The sequence below is a fragment of the Meriones unguiculatus genome, chromosome 4 (assembly GCF_030254825.1).
Source record: "Meriones unguiculatus strain TT.TT164.6M chromosome 4, Bangor_MerUng_6.1, whole genome shotgun sequence".
Lineage (NCBI taxonomy): Eukaryota > Metazoa > Chordata > Mammalia > Rodentia > Muridae > Meriones > Meriones unguiculatus.
The window spans coordinates 62,305,150-62,326,224 of NC_083352.1; the positions used below are offsets into that span (position 1 = coordinate 62,305,150).

At 38.9% G+C, this 21,075-nt stretch overlaps 1 protein-coding gene and 1 pseudogene across 1 annotated transcript; one reads left to right on the forward strand and one right to left on the reverse strand.

Annotated features, from left to right (window-relative positions):
- The first annotated feature begins 399 nt into the window (after positions 1 to 399).
- LOC110557631 (zinc finger protein 120-like) lies at positions 400 to 15,838 on the forward strand. The gene is made up of 6 exons (XM_060383221.1): positions 400 to 481; positions 3,704 to 3,792; positions 8,227 to 8,353; positions 8,558 to 8,618; positions 14,858 to 15,012; positions 15,753 to 15,838. Exons 1-6 carry the CDS (start codon positions 400 to 402, stop codon positions 15,836 to 15,838), a joined length of 600 nt encoding a protein of 199 aa, XP_060239204.1.
- A 4,533-nt stretch (positions 15,839 to 20,371) lies between these two features.
- On the reverse strand, positions 20,372 to 20,867 carry LOC110557628 (small ribosomal subunit protein uS17-like; annotated as a pseudogene).
- Positions 20,868 to 21,075: the final 208 nt, after the last annotated feature.

Below are 21,075 nucleotides of genomic sequence, written 5' to 3' on the forward strand. Positions count from 1 at the left end.
GTGTTTTCCTGTATTTTTTTAAGGGTCTTATTCATTTCCTCTTTATAGGCATCTATCAACTTAAGGTCATTTTCTTATGTTTCAGTTGTGTTAGGATATCCAGGACTGCTTGTAGTGGGATATCTGGGTTCAGGAAGTCCCATATTGCCCTTGCTTTTCTTGATTGTGATTTTACACTAGTCTTTAACCATTTGGTTGTCCCTGGCATTGGCTGGTTGTTCCTGGTATCCAGCTGGATTTATTGAGGGTGTGGGAAGAGCCCTGGGCAAGAAGGTTGGTGTTCTTGGAGCAGCTGGCCTCCAGATGGTGGACTGGCTGTTGGATCTTAGGGAACAACCCACCATTCTCTTCAGGTGGCTATATCCCAGTTTGACCCACAGCCAGGGGTTTGGAGTGAGGATGTCTAGCCTGTATGATCCTGAGGGCCAGCAGGTCTCCTCAGGAACCCAGGAGCTCTCCTCTCACCAAGGGAACTCCCAGAGTCAGAAGAATCTCCCACACACACACACACACTTGCTTGCTCTGAGCTCAAGCTGCCCAAACACTGTGTGTGGTGGGTGCCACCATCTTGGAGTGAGATCCTGTATGCTCCTCAGGTCTAGCCAGTCTCCTCAGGGCAATGGGTAGAGCTGTGGACTGGACGCTGAGACCATTTCCCAGTATCACTGGAGTCAGGTGGCCAGAGGCTGGAAGCACATGCCTCTGGAACCCGGGTGTGTTCTCCAGGACAGCAGGAATAGCTGGGTGGCCAGAGGCTGGAACCCCTCATTCCTGGCACCTCTGGGACCCAGATGCTAGTTCTTGTAGTCCACAGCATGCCACTCACTTGCTCTGCAGTCATTTCGGTCCTGCTACCCAGATACCATACATGCTGGGTGCTGCCATCTTGGATTGTTTTAATTCCTTTCTTTATTTCAGTCATATACCCAGTCATGAAGAACAGAGTTGTTCAGTTTTCATGAGTTTGTAGGCTTTTTGCTATTTCTGTTGCTGTTGAAATCAAACTTTAATTCATGGTGTTCTGATGGGATACGAGGCACTATTTCAGTTTCTTTTTATCTCCTGAGACTGGCTTTGTATGTGGCCAGTTTTGGAGAAAGTTTCATGAGGTGCTGAGAAGAAGGTATATTCTCTGTGTTTGGGTGAAATTTTCTGTGGTCTATTAGGTCCATTTGGTTTGTAACACCTACTAGCTCCAGTGTTTCTCTGTTTAACTTTTATCTAGATGATCTGAAAGGGGGATATTGAAGTCTCCCACTTTCAGTGTGTGAGGTTCGATGTGTGGATTAAGCTTTAGGGTTTTTTGTTGTTGTTGTTTTTGTTTGTTTATTTGTTTGTTTTTTCACAAATGTGGGTGCCCTTGCATTTGGGGCATGGATGTTCAGAATTGAGACGTCAACTTGCTGTATTTTTTTCTTTTTCGAATATGAAATGTTTTTCCAAGTCTTTTTTTTTTTTAATTAACTTTGGTTTGAAGTCTATTTTATAAGATATTAGAATGGCTACACCAGCTTGATTCTTGGATCCATTTGGTTGGAAAATCTTTTTCCAATTTTTAACTTTGAGGTAATGTCTATCTTTTATGTTGAGGTGTGTTTCTTGTATGCAGTAGAGGATGGATCCTGTTTTAACATCAATTCTGTTAGTCTTTTTATTAGGCAACTGAGGCCATTTATATTGAGAATATTAATAACCAATAGTTGTTAATTCCTGTTGTGTTGGTGGTTGTTGTGTGGTGGTGGTTGTGGTATGTATGTGTGTGTTCTTCCCTTATTTTAGTTTTACTGGTGTGAGATTATTTATTGCCTGAGTTTCACAGGTATCACTAACCTCCTTGGTCTGAAATTTTCCTTCTGGTTCCTTTGGTAGGGATAGATTTATAAATAGATTTTGTTTAACTTTGACTTTACTGTGGAATATTTTGTTTTCTCCATCTGTGGTGATTGAAAGTTTTGCTGGGTATAGCAGTCTTGGCTAGCATCTGTGATCTCTTTAGAGTCTACATCACATCTGTCCAAGCCCTTCAGACTTTTAGAGTCTCAATTGAGGAGTCAGGTGTACTTCTAATAGGTCTATCTTTATATGTTACTTAGTGTTTTTCCTTGCAGCTTTTAATATTCTTGTCATGTATGTTTAGTGTTTTAATTATTAAGTGGTAGGGATTTCTTTTCTCGTTCAGTCTATTTGGTGATCTGTGTGCTTCTTGTATGTTTATAAGCATCTCCTTCTTTAGGTTATGAAAAGCTTCTTCCATTATTTTGTTGAAAATATTCTCTGGTCTTTAAGCTAGTATTCCTTCCTCTTATCCTGTTTTTCTTACGTTTAGACTTTTCATGGTGTCACAGATTTTTCTGGATGCTTGTGTCAGGAATGTATCTATTTCTTCCATAGTATCTTCAAATCCTGAAATTCTTTCTTCTGTTCATTGTATGCTGTTTGTGATGTCTGCATCTGTTCTTGTTCACTTATCTAGATAGTTCATTTCCAGAATTCTCTCAGTCTCTCAGTTCTTGTTTTGTTTTTTTATTTTTATTTATTTATTTATTTATTTTTTTGCTTTTACTTCCATTTTCTTGTCTCAAATACCTTTATTTGTTTTCATTCAACTGTTTGTTTTTGCTTGGCTTTTGCTATGGGGTTTACTCATGTCCTCCAATTTTTTTTTTTTTTTTGTTTATTTATCTTTTCCTGTTTCTTTAAGGGATTTATTCACTTCTTTAAGGATCTTTATCATCTTCATAAAGTTGGTTTTAAGGTGTTTTTAATGTACTCCTGCTGTGTTAGAATATTCAGGATCTGGGATCTGGTGGTGACATATTGCCCTGGCTGTAGTTGGCTGTGTTCTTATGCTGCTGTTTAAGCATCTAAGTTTGGGGAGGTTATAAATTTAGCTGCTGATTCCTAGATTTGTCTTTGTTGGATGGGTGTTCTATCTCTTGTTTTCTGTTTTCTCTCTGCTCTTCTGACATATGTGGCCCGGAGTTGAGCAGGGGCTCTTGACCCAAGTTGGGAACAGGAGTTCTGCAGACTTGTGTGGACTCTGGTTCAGCAAGTTAAGGGCTGTGAAATGGTAACAAGGAAGGGAGACAGTACTGTGACTAGGGTGGGCAGCCTGTCTGGTCTTCTGGCTGGTGGGTGTCTGCCCGAGGGACCCAAGGGAATGAGGCAGGTGGCCTACCTCTATTTCATTCTATAGACATAGAATTATTAGTAGTTGGGTAATATTGGTTAAGATCATATATTTTATGTTTGAGTCTCCTTAGGTCTTTTGATTAAAACTTGACTATATTTTTTTGTGCTCTTCTTCTTGGCTTTTTTTTTCTATCTCTTTATTCTTTCACAAGTACTGAACATATTCTTGATTGTTGTAAGTCTGTGGTAAGTATAGAAGTCACACTATGTCAATGTGTGTACTATTTATAATCGTATTGAACATTCTGTTTTCTACTTTGCATGTAGCTTTTAAATCAGCTTTCTTGTTATAAATTGTTGAGAATTTTCATTGGATTGTATTAAATTTATACTGCAAATTGATCATGCCCAACATTTTAATGATGATATTAATAAAATGTTTCCAAGTATCTCCATTTATTTACTTCTTTATTTAAGTTTGTTGTTGCTAATCTATGAAAGACTTTTAGTTTGTTGGATAAAAAATATTATGTGAGTAGATCAAGTTATTCAGCATGTATTGTTCTTGAAGGTGATCTGAGTTCAGATGTCAACACCCAAATCGGGAGGCTCATTACACCTGTTACTCTAGATCCAGGGACTCTGACACCTACTGCTCTGGTGAGTCACCTGTATACACTTGTCAGACATTCTGTTCCACACAAACATACACATGAAAATGTGGAAAAACTTGTTTTCATAGTGTTTATGACTTATAAAACAATTAGAGCAAAACAAGTTGCAATACAAATCATACCCCTTTTTTAAAAACCCTAATCCTTTGCTTTGTCATAAGGAAATAGACATTTTTAGTAGTCAAAACTATGTTTTACAATGTTGAAACATCAGAATGCTTCAAGAAATCTCTCTAATTTTGGTGGAATAGCCCTCCTCTCTCAACCTACTTTCTATTACTGGCAAAGGAGAGAACTAACTGGAATGCACAGAGTGAATGTTAACCAGCGATTTCTTTGATTCTAATTTTGATTAGAATCTTGTAGTTCTTGTTTAAGGGACTATGCTATATTTGTTGGTATGTTTTTGTGTCTCATTTTGTCAGTGTTCTCATTTGTGTTCTGTGATTTTATTTATTATACATTTAATTATATTGTTTCTCTAGAAAATGATAGGCCTTCATCTATTGTTGTATTCAAAAATGTACTATATTATGTTATGAGTTCCTTGAATTTTATTTGTTTGGGGTCGTTCTGTGGAGAAAGGGTTTTAGTTTTTGATCATCGAGGCTCCATTGTTTTTATTTCTTGGCATATATGTGTTTTCCAGTTGTTGCTAACATATGGGTGTTTGGTATTTAAGTGACTGATATGGTTACTACATTGGTCTTGAATTTTTAAAACATTTATATATATTATTGTCTCTGTGGCCAGTTAGTTTCAGCTGTCAAGATGACATCGCTTAGAGTCATCTCAAGGAGCATCAGTTGAGGGCATGCCCAGGTGGGAATGGCTGGTTGCTGTGTCTTTGAGACATTGTGTTGACTGATGATTAATGTGGGAAGGCTTTCTACAGAAGATGGCAATATCCCTAAGCAAGTGCTTGGGATGGATAAGAGTGCTAGCTGAGCTTGAGACAGTGATCAAGGAAGAGAGAAGGCCAGGAAACAATGTTTCCCCCGTGGCTTTTGGCTTGTTTCTACTTTGAATTTATATCCTAAGCTCCCACAATGATGGATTGTGATCTGGCAGTATTGTCAAACCCATTCATTACCTGAGTTGCTTTTGGATAGAGGATTTAATCACACACAGCAATAGAGAAGCAATTAGAACAAAATACCATACCCAACAAGTGATTTTGTTGCAGCAAAGAACCTGCAAATGTTGTCTTTGGAGGAATGTGGAAGACAGCAGTACTTTAGATGGCAGAAACCATCAAAAGCTGTACACAGAGCTTAATCAGCTATTCTGGTAGGACCTGAAAGATGGAATTGTTAAGAGTAATGCAGACTATGGAGGTTGAGATCATAGGATTTCAGTGGGAAGTAGAAGAAGAGGGAGAGGCAGAGAGGAAGCGAGAGTGAGAGAGATGAGAAGCTTTGAAAGGGCTTAAATAGCTGTATCCCTTTCAAAGCCCCATGTGTCTGAGACAGAGCTGTAGGATTTGCTGTTTGCCCTGCTGGTTTTCAGACTTGCCTTACACAATCTTCTGTCACTATGTTCTCTTTCCTCTTTTTAAATGGGAATATGTATCTGTGCCATTGTATGTTGGAAAAATATAATTTGTTTTCTGATTTTACAAGATGCCATAGTTAAGAGATTGCTTTAAGTGTCAAAAGAGACTGGGCATTTGAACGGTGTTGGGGCTGTTATAGACTATGAAGATCTGTTGCAGGATATTTGATCCCATTGTGAACCCTGAGATTGTGAACTGTAAAAACCTTTCTTTTGTTTGTTGTGGTTCAGCCCTAGCACACACCTTTAGTCCTAGAGCTTTCTCTACACAGGATTTAATAAAGTTAACCCTAGGTCAAGAGGCAGAGCAGGGATTTACAGAAAGGAAGGATTTTGATAGAAGGGTATTTAAGACAACATGGAGAAGAAGGAGCTTTTTGCGTTTTGGCTTTTTAGTGCTTTAGCTCTGTAGCTCTTGGGCTTTTAGCTGTTGGCTTTTTCCTCCTGGGCTGTTGGGTGAGCTAGCAGACTTTTTCCTCCTGGACTGTCAGCTGAGCTTGCAAGCTTTTAGCTTTGGGCTTTTGGCCTTTTCCTTCTGAAATGTGAGCTGAGTAGAAAGGTCAGCTGGGTGCTTTCTCTGCCTCTCTGAATTAATAGGTTTTCACCCCAGCATGTGGCTCCTGAGTCTTCTTCATTGGTAAAATTGAAAAGTTGGTATTTTCATTTTTTATAATAACAAAAATCTTTGAAGTTGAAAATGTTTTTGTCTTGGAATGACCATAAAGCTATAGTGACCTGGGTCAGAAGTAGCAGATTGAATGAAAAACCTCCCAGATAGAATTATGTGCTTGAATACTTGTCTCTCATTGGTGGCTTTCTTTGAGGTGCATGTGGAATCTTTAATAGGCGGAGCCTTTCTGGAGGAAGTTTCCTCATTGGGGATGAGATTTGAGTGTCTATAGCCCCCCCCCCCGCCATGTCCAGTTCATTGTGTCTACTTTCTTGTAGTTTTAACTGATCAGCCATCTTCCTTCTTGTGCTGCCAGGCCCTCACCATCATTACAGACTCTGTTGCTATATAACACCAGCTATAGTACAAACATCATTGCTAAGCCATTTTGCCAGTCTGATATATTTTTTACATTTTGTTCTTTTTGGTTTTGTTTTTGAAGACAAGTTTTCTCTGTGTAGTTCTCGCTGTCATGAACCTAGCTTTTGAGCCCAGGTTGGCCTTGATCCACCTGATTCTGCCTCTCACGTGGTCCAACATGCCTGGCATTTTTATTTTTGTATTACTGGCTGGTGGGTCTGGAGTGTGTGGTGTTTTTCTTTTTCTTTTATTGTCTTTTCTTTACTTTTTTTTTTAAGCTAGCAAGCATATGCTGGTGTGCTGGGCTTCACCTACATCTTGAATTTTGAACTTTGGCAGAAGGTATCATTCTATCTCCCAGGATGGCATGTATTCATTACATTCATACTGTCTGAGTCTCCTTAGTCATTGGATTGAAATTGCATGACATTCTTCTCACCTTTTCTATGTTTTGATATTTTAAAGAATGATTATGGGTCTTTGCCTGTATGCATGGATGTTCATCATATGTTGTGTATCCGGTGTTCACTGTAGTCAGAAGATGACCTCAGAACCTCTGAACTTGGAGTTATTGATAGTTGCAAGCCCCGTGTAAGTACTGGCAATTGAACCCATCTTCTCTAGAAGACCAGAAAGTGTTCTTTATTTCTGAGCCCTCTTTCCTGCCCTATGTTTTTTATGATCTACATATACACTGGCTACATTTTCATCTGTCCATCTCTAACTATTTAAAAATGCATTTTCTTTTAGTAAGATTTTATTAATCTTATACTTTAAACTGTGACACTTCAGGCTTTTGGGGGATGAATATAAACTGGAGTGGATGCATAATTCTTTAGAACTTCAGTTAGACCTTTGGAGTTTTTGTCTATCATTTTTACTTGGTTGTTTTTTGTGATGATTATTGATATTTAATATTGATTTATCTTTTAGGATAATAGTGGTTATTCCTAAACCAGCTGTATACCCAAATCATCACACAGAGACTAGGAATTGTATAATTAACCTATAGCACAATGCTGGGCAATAATTACTCCATCCTAAACCTCTAAGCCCACATAGCTTCCTCCCATTCAGATTTCCCACATTATTACTTGCTTTTTAGTCATATCTTAGGTCCCATTCATTTCTCTTGATATTTCCCAGTCCTCTCCTCTCTGAACCATCCTCCCACTTACTTCCTTCTCCTCCCCTCCTAACCAGGATGTCCAAGCATATTCTCTCCATTGCTCAGCATTGGCTGGTTGTTTTTATTGGCAATACAGAACATCACAATGCAATGTGAAGCCAGATAGTAGAAAAATCAGCATTTGAATGAACAAGGGTAAATTGTATACATTCCACAAGGACTTTTACCAACTTTTTTTTACGGGGTTGGCAGGGACATAATAAGTACCACAGGCTGTCCCGGAACTCATTTCATAGCTCAGTCTGGCCTCTAACTCAATGACATTCACCTGCCTCTGCCTCCTGAGTGCTAGGATTAAAGGCATGAGTCAATACAGCCAGCTTGCCCATCCTTTGTTCGTACTTGATATTTGTTCATACAGTTTCTCTGATGTGCACTCAGTACTGTTGATCTGTTTGTCTCTGTGTATCCTTTAGTAGGCATTTCTCTTACGAGGCTATATCCTATTCAAAGGGCCCAGAAATGATAGGATGAACCTCTGTTTCAGTTTCCTTCTAAAATGACTTGGCGATTACATTAGAACTTCTGTATCATGGCATAAGTGTAGAGAGCACCAGAATTATATTAATATATTGTCAAAGAAGTATACATTTTACAATGTTGTCGGTATTATGCTTTCTGTTTTACACCTGTATGGGACACTTTAGGATGCAGTGACCTATGATGATGTACATGTAAACTTCAGTTGGGAAGAGTGGGCTTTGCTGGATCCTTCCCAGAAGAGTCTCTACAAAGATGTGATGCTGGAGAACTGCAGAAACCTCACTGCTATAGGTAAGACTGTTCATTTTCTTTAACTTTTTAAAATATGGAGAGAAGTGTTCCTTGGTTATTGGTGCTTTTGTGTAGTTTTGATTGTGAGAGAGAAAGAATATGATAAATAACACAAGCATAGTTCTAAGGTTCATTGAGGATAGTAACTTAAATTTTGTATAATTTCCAATAATAGATTATACATTTTCTGGTAATATATTTTAGGTTACAAATGGGAAGACCATAATACTGAAGAACATTATCAAAATTCTAGAATACATGGGAGGTAAGTTTCATGTGCAAGCTGATACAAATGTGCCTCTGAAGAAATTTTAATGTGCTCTGGAATTTTTTTAATTAAGTCATTTATTTATTCATTTTATGTCCCATTTTCAGCAAGTATTTTATTGACTATTTTTGCATCAATGTTCATGAGGGGTATTGGTCTGAAATTTTCTTTCTTGGTTAAATCTTTGTGTGGTTTAGGTATCAGGGTGACTGTAGCTTCATAGTTTAGCAACATTCCTTCAGTTTCTATTTTGTGGGATAGTTTGAGGAGTATTGATATTAGCTCTTCTTTGAAAGTCCATGTAGAATTCTGTAAAACCACCTGGCCTTGGGCTTTTTTGGTTGGGAGACTTTTGTGACTGTTTCTATTTTCTTAAAGGTATTAGGACTATTTAGATTGTTAACTTGGTTTTGATTTAACTTTGGCAAGTGGAATCCATCAAAAAAATTGTCCATTTCATGTAGAATTTTCAGTTTTGTGGAGTATAGGTTTTTGAAGTGAGACCTAATGATTTCTTGGATTTCCTCAGTGGCTGTTATGTCCTCCTTTCATTTCTGATTTTGTTAATTTGGATATTATCTCTGCCTTTTAGTTAGTTTAGCTAAGCATTTGTCTATCTTGTTGATTTCTCTCAAAGAACCAGCTTTTAGTTTTGTTGATTCTTTATATTGTTCTCTTTGTTTCTAAGTTACTGCTTTCAGCCCTGAATTTGATTATTTCCTGCCTTCTACTCCTTTTTGGTGTATTTGCTTCTTTTTGTTCTAGAGCTTTCAGATGTGCTGTTAAGTTGCTAGTATGAGATCTTTCCAATTCCTTTATGAAGGCACTTAGTGCTATGAACTTTCTTCCTAGCACTGCTTTCATTGTTTGCCATAAGTTTGGGTTTATTCTGCCTTCATTTTCATTGAGTTCTAGGAAGTCTTTAATTTCTTTCATTATTTCTTCCCTGACCCATTGGCCATAGTGTACAGAGTTGTTCAGTTTCCATGAGTTTGGAGGCTTTCTATTGTTTCTGTTGTTGAGTTCCAGCTTTAATCCATGGTGGTCTGATAGGATACTAGGAGTTAGTTCAAAATTTCTTGTATCTGTTGAGGCTTACTTTGTCACCAACTTCATGGCCAATTTTTGAGAAAGTTTTGTGTGGTGCTGAAAAGAAGGTATATTCTTTTGTGTTTGAGGTGAAATATTCTGTAGATATCTGTTAGGTCCATTTGAATCATAACATCAGTTAGTGTCATTATTTCTTTTTTTTCAGTTCTGTCTTATTGACCTGTCCATTGGTGAAAGTGGGGTACTGAAGTCTCTCACTATTAATGTGTGGGGTTTAATGTGTGATTTAAGCTTTACTACTGTTTCTTTTACAAATGTCCTTGCATTTGGGGCTTAGATGTTCATAATTGAAATGTCATCTTAGTGGAATTTTCCTTTGATGAATATGAAGTGTCCTTCCTCATCTCTTTTGATTAATTTTGCTTCAAAGCCTATTTAATTGGATATTAGAATAGCTACTCCTGCTTGTTTCTTGGGTCCGTTTGCTTGATACACTTTCTTCCAGCCGTTCAATCTGAGTTAGTATCTATCTTTGTTTCATGGATGTATTTCTTATATGCAGCAGATTGATGGATCCTGTTTTTGCATCTACTCTGTTAACATGTCTGTTTTGATTGGGGAATTGAGTTCATTGATGTTAAGAGATATTAATGACCATGATGGTTGATTCTTGTAATTGATATTGGTGGTGGTAGAGTGAGTGCATGTGTGTCCTCTCTTTTGTTTTTGCCAGTGTAAAATTATTTATTTCCTGTATTTTCTTGGGTTTAGTTACCCTTCTTGTGTTGGAATATTCCTTCAAGTATCCTCTGTAAGACTGAAAAGATATTAAATTTGCTTTTGTCATGGAATATCTTGTTTTCTCCATTTATGGTGATAGAAATTTTTGCTGGGTATAGTCATCTGGGCTGGCATTTGTGGCCTCTTAGGGTCTGGAAGATATCTATCCAGGGTGTTCTGGCTTTTAGGGTTCCTATTGAGAAGTCTGGTGTAATTCTGTTAGGTCTGTTGGTTGGCCCTTATCCTTTGTGGCTTTCAATATTTTTTCCTTATTCTGTACATTTATCATTTTGGTTATTATATGATGGGAGGATTTATTTTTTGGTCCAATATATTTGATGTTCTATAGGGGTTTTTTTGCATCTCTTTCTTTAGGTTAGAGAAATATTCTTCTCTGATTTTGTTGAAGATATTTTCGGGGCTTTTGAGCTGGGGATTTTTTTCCTTCATTTATTTCTATTATTCGTAGGTTTTGTCTTTTCATGGTCTTCCAAATTTTGTGAATGTTCTTTATTAGAAACTTTTTAGATTTAGCATTTTCTTTGACCCATGTATCAATTTTTAAAAATCATATCTTCTATGCCTGGGTTCTTTTTTCCATCTCTTGTAGTCTCATGGTGATACTTGGGTCTATAGTTGCTGTTTTCTTTCTGGAGTTTTCCACTTCCAGGATTGCTTCAGATTGTGTTTTCTTTATTGCCTCTATTTCCATTTTCAGGTCTTGGATAGTTTTATTTATTTTCTTCTCTTGCTTAATTGTATTTGCCTGTATTTATTTTATTTTATTTTATTAATTACACTTTATTCACTTTGTATCCCCCCATAATTCCCTCCCTCCTCCCCTTAAAGTCCCACCCTCTCTCCCCCTTCTTCACGCATGCCCCTTCCCAATAGGGAAGGTCTTCCTCTCCTTCCTTCTGATCTTAGTCTATCAGATCACATCAGGAGTGGCTGCATTGTCATTTTCTGTGGCCTGGTAAGGCGGCTCCCCCCTCAGAGGGAGGTGATCAAAGAGCAGGCCAATCAGATTATGTCAGAGGCAGTCCCTCTTCCCATTACTATGTAACCCACTTGGACACTAAACTGCCATGGGCTATATCTGTGCAGGGGTTCTAGGTTATCTCCATGCCTGGTACTTGGTTGGAGTATGAGTCTCTGGGAAGACCCCTGTGTTCAAATTTTCTGGTTCTGTTGCTCTCCTTGTGGGGTTCCTGTCCTCTCCAGATCTTACTATTTCCCACTTCTTACATAAGATTCCATGCACTCTGCCCAAAAGTTAACCATAAGTCTCAGCATCTGCTTTGATAGTCTGCAAGGCAGAGCCTTTCAGAGGCCCTCTGTGGCAGGTTCCTAGGTTATTTCCTGTTTTCTTCTGCTTCTGATGTCCATCCTCTTTGCCTTTCAGGGTGGGGATTGAGCGTTTTAGTCAGGGTCCTCTCTCTTGATTAGTTTCTTTAGATGTACAGATTTTAGTAGGTTTATCCTATGTTATATGTCTATATGAGTGAGTATATACCCTTTGTGTGTCTTTCTGCTTCTGGGACAGTTCACTCAGGATGATCCTTTCCAGGTCCCACCATTTACCTGCAAATTTCATGGTTTCATTATTTTTCATTGCAGAGTAATATTCCATTGTGTAGATGTACCACAATTTCTGCATCCATTCTTCAGTTGAGGGGCATCTGGGCTCTTTCCAGCTTCTGGCTATTACAAATAAAGTTGCTACAAACATGGTTGAGCAAATGTCCTTATTGTGTACTTGAGCCTCTTTTGGATATATGCCTAGGAGTGGTATGGCTGGATCTTGAGAAAGTGCTATTCCTAGTTGTCTGAGAAAGTGCCAGATTGATTTCCAAAGTGGTTGTACAAGTTTACATTCCCACCAGCAGTGGAGAGGGGTTCCCCTTTCTCCACAACCTCTCCAGCATGTGTTGTCACTTGAGTTTTTCATCTTGGCCATTCTGATGAGTATAAGGTGAAATCTCAGGGTTGTTTTGATTTGCATTTCCCTAATGGCTAATGATGTTGAGCATTTCTTTAAGTGTTTCTCTGCCATTCGATATTTCTCTACAGAGAATTCTCTGTTTAGTTCTGTTCCCCATTTTTTAATTGGATTACTTGGTTTGCTGTTTTTCAGCTTCTTTAGTTCTTTATATATACTGGATATTAGCCCTCTGTCAGAAAAAGGGTTGGTGAAGATTCTTTCCCAATCTGTAGGCAGTCGTTTTGTTTTGATGACGGTGTCCTTTGCTTTACAGAAGCTTTTCAGTTTCATGAGGTCCCATTTATTAATTGTTGCTCTTAGAGCCTGTGCTGTTGATGTTCTGTTCAGAAAGTTGTCTCCTGTACCAATGAGTTCTAGGGTATTCCCCACAAAGAAAGAGAATTTCAGTCCAATCTTCCTTATGAACATTGATGCAAAAATACTCAACAAAATACTTACAAACTGAATACAAGAACACATCAAAGATATCATCCACTATGACCGAGTAGGCTTCATCCCAGGTATGCAGGGGTGGTTCAATATACGGAAATCCATCAATGTGATCCACCATATTAACAAACTGAAAGAAAAAAAAACACATGATAATCTCCCTAGACACTGAAAAAGCATTTGACAAAATCCAACATCCATTCATGTTTAAAGTCTTGGAGAGATCAGGGATACAAGACACATATCTAAACATAGTAAAGGAGATATACAGCAAGCCTATAGCCAACATCAAACTGAACAGAGAGAAACTTAAAACAATCCCACTGAAATCAGGGACAAGACCTGATTTCATTAAGGGATTTATTCATTTCCTCTTCAAAGGCCTCTGTCATCTTCATAAGATTAGCTTTAAGGTCATTTCCTTGAGCTTCAGTTGTGTTAGGATATTAATGCCTTGCTGTAGTAGGATAGATGGGTTCTGGTGGTGCCATATTGACCTGGGGTTTGGTGCTTGTCTTCTTATGCTGGCCTTTAGCCAGCTGGTTGTCTCTCATGTTGGCAGGCTTGCAGTAGTTCTTGGCAGGCGTGGTAGTCCTTGATGGCTGCCACCTCTGGTAATCCCGGATGGCTGCTTCCCCTGGTAATCTCTGATGGCTACTGCCTCTTATAGACCCTGGTGGCTGCTGCCCCTGACACTGCACGTAGAGCTGGTGTCTTGGAAATGGTGCTCAGAGGACACAGGCCAGACTTCACTGCTGCTGGTAGTCCTGATGGCTGCCTCCTCTGGTAGTCCCTAATAGCTGCCACCTCTGAGACAGGTTGAGCTGGGTCCTAGGAAATGGTTCCCTGGACATTTTAAGGGAAAAAAGCATGGTAAGTAAGTACAGGTTTAAGCATATTGATGATTAGTAAATTCATCATGTATGTCAATGTCAGGTAGCTCATCCATGTTTGAAGGTATCCCTCTAAGAAGCAAGACAAGGGAGCAATGCCTTAGTGGCTGTCACTGTTTTAATCATCTCCCCATGACAGCTAGGCTGTAGAACTGCCAATCCATTTGTGTTGATGCCACTCTGGTATCACAAAAGATGTGCCCACGGATTAAATGATATAAGTATGTGTCCAAAACCTTCTAGTAAGCAAACAGTTTATAGTAAAACTTGTGCTACTCATATACTTGTGGTGACTTACCAAAATTTAGTGAGAGAGGCAGTTTATAAGAGTAAGAAAGTTGCTGTAGAGAAACCTTAATCCTCATATCACATCTCTATGATGGGCAAAATAAATTCAATTTGTTATTCTTGCGTTAGTACATATATCGTATGTCATATGAGTTACAAGCCATGTGAGCATAAGGGCTATGGAAAGAAGCATGTACCTCTGTCTCTCCCAGAACAATTAGAAGATATGTGGCACGCTGAGTAGACTTTGTGAATGTGATACACGTTTACAATTAATTGTGTTTCCAACTTCATTGAGAATAAGTTAGCAAACTCACACTGCAGAAAAATCCTGTGACTAGAAAGAATATGGAAATTCTTCTCTTTGTCCTGGTTCGCTCTGCAAATGTAGTATGTATCACATTATAGGAAAATGTTATGAGTGCAATCACTGTGGTAGAGCTCTGAGTTCTTCCAGTTCTCTTCAAATATATAAAAAACCTCACATGGAAAAAGGATGTTATAAATGTGAACCATGAACTAACCTTCACAGGTATCTTCAAACACATACACACACACACACACACACACACACACACACACACACACACGCACACACGCACACACGCACACACACACACACCATAATGAGAAGGTACACTATGACTGTAAAGAATGTGATAAAACCTTAAGATCTGATTCCTCTTTACAGTGTATTAGACCAAAATATTAAAATTAAATTATACACCTGAAAAGATTCATCGGTGTAATTAATGTGGTAAAGTGTTTATATATGCCAGTTATCTTCACAGGCATGAAAGATGTCATACTGGAGAAAAACCATACGATTATACTCAATGTGAGAAAGCCTTTGCACATCACAATCATCTTCAAAGGCATGAAAGAATTCCTACTGGAGAGAAACACTATGAATGCAATCAATGTAGTAAAGCCTTTGCATGTCACAGTAGTCTTTCAAATCATGAAAAAAATCATACTGGAGAGAAACCATACAAATGTAATCAGTGTTGTAAAGTCTTTCACAACAGAGTCATCTCCAAATACATAAAAGAACACATACTGGAGAGAAACCCTACAAATGTAATCAATGTGATAAAGTCTTTTCACAACAGACTCATCTCCAAAGACATAAAAGAACACATACTGGAGAGAATGTACAAATGTAAGAACTGTGATAAAGCCTTTGCACATCAGTTATCTTGAAAAACATAAGAGAAAACATACCGGAGAGAAACCGTATGAATGTAATCAATGCGGTAAAACCTTTGCACGTCACAGTTACCTCCAAAAACATAAAAGAACACATACTGGAGAGTAATCCTATTAATATAATCAATGTGTTAAATCCTTGGCATCTCACAGTTGTCTTTGAGGACATAAACAACTCAAACTGAAGGGAATCTATGACTATAAAGTATTTGGTAAGATCTCTAGCCAGCACACTTAAATTCAGTACAGAAGATTATTATTCTGGAGAAAAAAAATCTGACAAGTGTCAACGATCTGTTCAAGCCTTTTGTGTATCTTTATTTTGTTTGTACCTACAAACTAATACGGATAAAAGCCCTATGAATTTAAGCTATATGGTAGTCCACTTAGATTTCATACTTTTTTTTTAACTTGCATGAAATAACTCATCCAGGTGTAAAACTTTATGGATGTGTATTAGTGCCTTTTCTAATGCAGTGATGAAAGTGTCTAAGGAAACTTATCAGAGTTTAATTTGGCTTATGGTTGCAGAAGGATATGGGATCATGATCAAAGAGGCATGACAAGAAGTATCGGAGATGGCAGCTAAAGCAGGAAGTTCAAAGCTCACATCTTCATGGAGCAGGAAGCAGACAGTGGTACCCGGAAGTGGTGTGAGGATTTAAACTCTCAAAGCCTATCTCCCAGTGACATATTTCCTCTAGCAGGGTGGCATTTACTAGATCTTCCCAAATGATAACACCAAATGAGAGAGGAGTACAAAGAATGATGAAGAAAAAAAATGACAATACATGTCTTTAAAAAGTGGCTGACAGCTTGGCCAAACGAACAAGACTGAGTTTATCTTTTTTTTTTTTTTTTTTTAAGATTTATTATTCTTACGATGTTCTGTCTGCATGTACACCTACATGCCAGAAGAGGGCACCAGATCTCATTATAGATGGCTGTGAGCCACCATGTGGTTGCTGGGAATTGAACTCATGACCTCTGGAAGAGCAGCCAGTGCCCTTAACCTCTGATCCCGACTGAGTTTATCTTAAATGTGGTAAGTAGGCAGCATAAAGAGCTGAGAAACGGGTCAGGTGTATGAAGCTGTAGTTTATACCTTGTGTAAGGCAGAAAAAGAAATTTGCAGGGTGACTTGTCTCTAAGGGATGACATTCTACTCTAATGTCTGTAAAACCCTCAGTTAAGAACCCTGAGTTTGGTGGTAATTCCAGCTGCCACTGAGGTTGTTAAAAAGTCCTGAGACTTAACCATAAGTCACTCTAAGACTAGAGCAGTCAGGCATTTACAAAAACTGTGGAGTGTGGAGGAAAGGTTAGGGAGGGAGCTTTGGGTGTAATGGCCTGGGGATCAATGCACAGGGTGTACCTGAACAAGTTGACTTATACTCTCCTCTCTAATATTCACTCAGCTGCGGTGGGTCAGCCCCTCCAGGTCTTCCACTCTGTTCTTATTCTTGGCAATTATACTGTAGCTGTCACTGACAGCACCCTGCAGGGCCCTACTTGGCAGTTCCCACTGAGACTTTAAAGCTCTCAGTCCCCACCCTGTCACCCTCTCTCTCTCTTTGGCTTACAGCTAGTGAAAAAGTGGAGCCTATGAAATTTGAATTTAACCAGGAATCTCATTCTCAGAAAAGATTGAGTCCTAGAAAGGTGAATGTCCCTACTGTAGAGCTATTTAAACCTTATCTGAATGCCTTGTGGGAGAGGGACTGAGGTGACTTAGCTGTGAACACCTTTTGCCTTCTGTCAGGTACCGAGGATGGATTACTTAGCTTATACCTTCATCACTATTCCAGTTTAGTCACACTAAATAAAAACCTTCTTTCCGCTTCTGTTGCTTTATTACTTAAAGACAAGTCTCATTATAAGTTCCTGGTTGGCCCGGAACTTACTATATAGACTAGGCTGTTCAGGAACATCAAAGAGATCTGCCCACCTTTCTTCCAGGGTGCCTGCATTATAGGTGGTCATGTCACAACTGTATTGTTGATTATTAATATTTAATATTGATTTTTTAGTTAAACAGTGGTTATTCCTAAGCCATATGTATACCCAAATGACCACGCAGAGCTAGGATTTATTTACTTAACCTAGAGCACAATGCTGGGCAGTAGTTCCTCCATCCTAAACCTCCAACCCTGCCTAGCTTCCTCCGGTTCAGATTTCCCACATACACTTGGTTTTTAGTCATATCTCAGGTCCAGTTCATCTCTCCTGCTGTTGGTCCTCTCCTCTCAGATCTCTCTTCTTCGAACCCTCATTTCTCCCACTCATTTCTCTCTCCTCTCCTCTGGACCAGGATGTCCCACCCTGTTCTCTCCATTGCTCAGCACTGGCTGGCTGTTTATTGGCAATACAGAGAACAAATGGTAGCATGTTTACACAAATTTGAGACAGGTAGGTAATGCACAATGCAATGTCTGGATTGAAACCAGATAGTGGGGTAGAGAGAAATCAGCATTTGAATGAACAAGAGTAAACTGTATGCATTCCACAAGAACATTATACCAACACAACTATATAATTAAAAGATTGGCTTAATAAGGAAGAGTGGCTGCACCTGGATGGATAAGGTAGCCAGGACACAGGCTCTGATCTTAATTCCAGTAACAAGAAAATTCCCATCAAATGCAGCCCTTCTGCTTTAATGTCCACTGTCTTCCAACTAAGAGCAATTTTGTTTTTCTTTATCTTTGAGTCTGTTTTAACTCATCAAAGGACAGGGATAGCGTTCTATCCTCATTGTATAGGTGATGAAACCCACGCTCACAGAGATAGGTGGTTTTTTAATATAATTAAGTATAATTGCTCATCTTACCCATTCAATCGTTCTAGTGACTCACGAAATGAAGTTGAGAAGAAGCCAACTAAGCCAGGCATGATGGCACAGGCCTGTCATCATGACACTTAGGAAGTGGATGCAGGGGTTCAGGATTTCAGTCATCCAAGGTGAGGGAGCTCAATGGAGTATGCTGGAGGCCCAGAGAACCATAATAGCTCTAGCTACTCATTACAACTGGCTCTGGTTATTTGTTTATATGCCTCGGTGGAAAACCATGTTTCTGCTGTGTGCTGCTTGCCTGCCAAGTGCAGCTTGCCCTTGTGGTTATATGCAGCTTGACCTCATGCAGTCTTTACGCATCGGATTTCTCTAAGCCTCAAATTACAAGTTGTTTGATGTTCTGTATAAAGTTGGCTATTGCCTGAGACTTTAGTCCTCCTCATTTATCAATTCCATTCTCCCAGATCCCACTGATTTTAATGCAGTGACAAGTACAAATGAGAATATAGTTTCAACATAGAAATTTTGAGGAGAAACATCAGACAGCATGTAATACATAATGTGTACCGCATTGTATTGAACAGATTGGTAATCGATACCTTTTCCCTTATGCTTTTTTAATATCAAATTTACAAAACTGGTCATTTTGCTTTGACATTGTTTCTCACCATTGAAGAGATTAACTGGAACCTCCATCTTTTACCTAATATGTCTCTAGGATGCAGTTTCTATAATGTCTGGGAAAATGATTTAGATGCATGCCGATTCCTTCCTTTGATTTCAGATCAGTGGGCCAGCCCTAATCTGACCTACAGTCGTTACAGGAGCTGCAGGGGAAATGTCCTTCCAAACTGGAATATTTCTGAGCCTACAAATTCCCAAAGATATAGTTGTATAAAATACAGGAAAATGAAACCATTTTTTTCCTGCTTTCCTATTGTCTTAAACTTAAAGAGAGTAAATGCGAAGGCGTGTTCATAAAGGTTACAGCATAGATAGGTTCTGTGATCTCATGTAGTGTCCAAATTTATTTTGTTCTGAAAAGAGATAAGGGGCAATAGAAGCATAGAAATGTGTATTTGGTGAACCTGAGTATACTCAGGAAATTTCTAAAATGTTCTCAGGAAGTTGTATATAAGTTTAAATGGAGGAACATAGCTTATTTTATACAACTTCCAACTCTAATGTATTACTCAGTATAACTTAAGCTTTACGAAAATTTTAGAAATTAAACCTTATGAAAACATCTTCCTCTTGTCATTTTCTATGTTCGTTCCCGCAGTTTAATTTTGAGCCTTTTGACCCAAAGATGAGTGACCATATGTAGCTTCTTTCCCTCCATCACATGGCTCCAAAGGACACATTTGTTATAGTTGAGGACCTGGTGTTGTATTAGGTCATTAATATTTATAATTGATATATCTTTTAGTAAAGCTGCGGTTAATCTTAAACAGCTGGATAACCACATCACCACACAGAGACTAGGATTTATTTAATTAATCTAGAGCACAATGCTAAGCAATAGTTACTCCATCCTAAACCTCCAAGCCCACATAGTTTCCTACCATTCAGATTCACCCATTATACTTGCTTTTAGTGATATCTTAGGTAAAGTTCATTTCTCCACATGGTTCCAAGACCTCTCCTCCAGCCTCTGCTCTCCCAGCTTCTACTCCTGCCACTTCTCCTCCTCCTCCTCTGCTTCCCACTCCTTCCTCTCCTCTGGCTCCTTCCCTCTCCCTCCTGCTCCTTCCTCTCCATTGCTCAATATTGTGGCTGGTTGTTTTATTTTGGCATGTTTACACAAAGTTGAGACAGGTGATGCTTAGAATAATATCACAATGCAATGTCCAGATTGAAACCAGATAGTGGGGGAGAGAAATCAGCATTTGAATGGACAAGGGTGAGGTGTATACATTCCAAACGAACAGTATAAGAACAACCTGGGCAAGCTTGTTCATCACATATGATGAGAAAGATATTCAGTTTCTCACAGATTGTAGAAGAGATTTGGGAAAGAACAGAATCTATGTGGCCTTTGTGACTATGATCTCAGCAACCCATATATTCGAAATACATGTAATAAGTAATGTCAGCACATATTACAACCCAGTTGTCACACGATTGGAAAATATTATTGTCATTTTTTTGACAGTGACTCTTCTCTGGGTGTGATCTTTAAGATATGGGAATTTACAGTCCCATGGAAAATCTGAGTCACCACAACACAATTGGACATTGTGAGTAGAGTGAGAAATTTGCTTTTTTTTTTTTTAAGATAGAAAATAACTTTATTTGTTCTGAGGAATAGGCCAGGGTCTCCTCAGAACTTCTGAAACTGCTTCTTGGTGACAGCAGCCTTGGTGACCTTGAGAACGTTGAATCTCACCGTCTTGCTCAAAGGCCTGCACTCTCCCACGGTGACAATGTCGCCAATTTGCACATCCCTGAAGCAGGGGGACAGATCTACAGACATGTTCTTGTGGCGCTTTTCAAAGCGATTGTATGGATGTAGTGGAGATAGTCCCGGTTTATGACAATGGTCCTCTACATCTTCATCTTGGTCACCACACCAGACAGGATGCAGCCTTGGATGGAGATGTTACCAGTGAAGGGGCACTTCTTGTCTATGTAGGTGCCCTCGATGGCCTCCTTGGGCGTCTTGAAGCCTAGACCGATGTTCTTGTAGTAGCGAGGGCGTTTTTCCTTGCCGGTTTCTCCCAGCAAAACAGGCTTCTTGTTTTGAAAGATTGTAGGCGGCTTTTGGTAAGCACGCTCAGTCTGAATGTCCGCCATCTTCCTGGCAGCCTGCAAAAAAGAAAAAAAAGAGAGAGAGAGAGAGAAAGAGAAATTTGCTTTTTAAAACATCTGTGAGATGTTCCTTTTCCCCCCTCACAATATAAGCATGAAATATCTGCTTTTAAGCCTTTTAAAATACCCAGTAGACATTTTCCTTGATTATGGGAATTCCACTTTAGGTGCTTTGTTGCGAGCCGCGTGGTCGTCT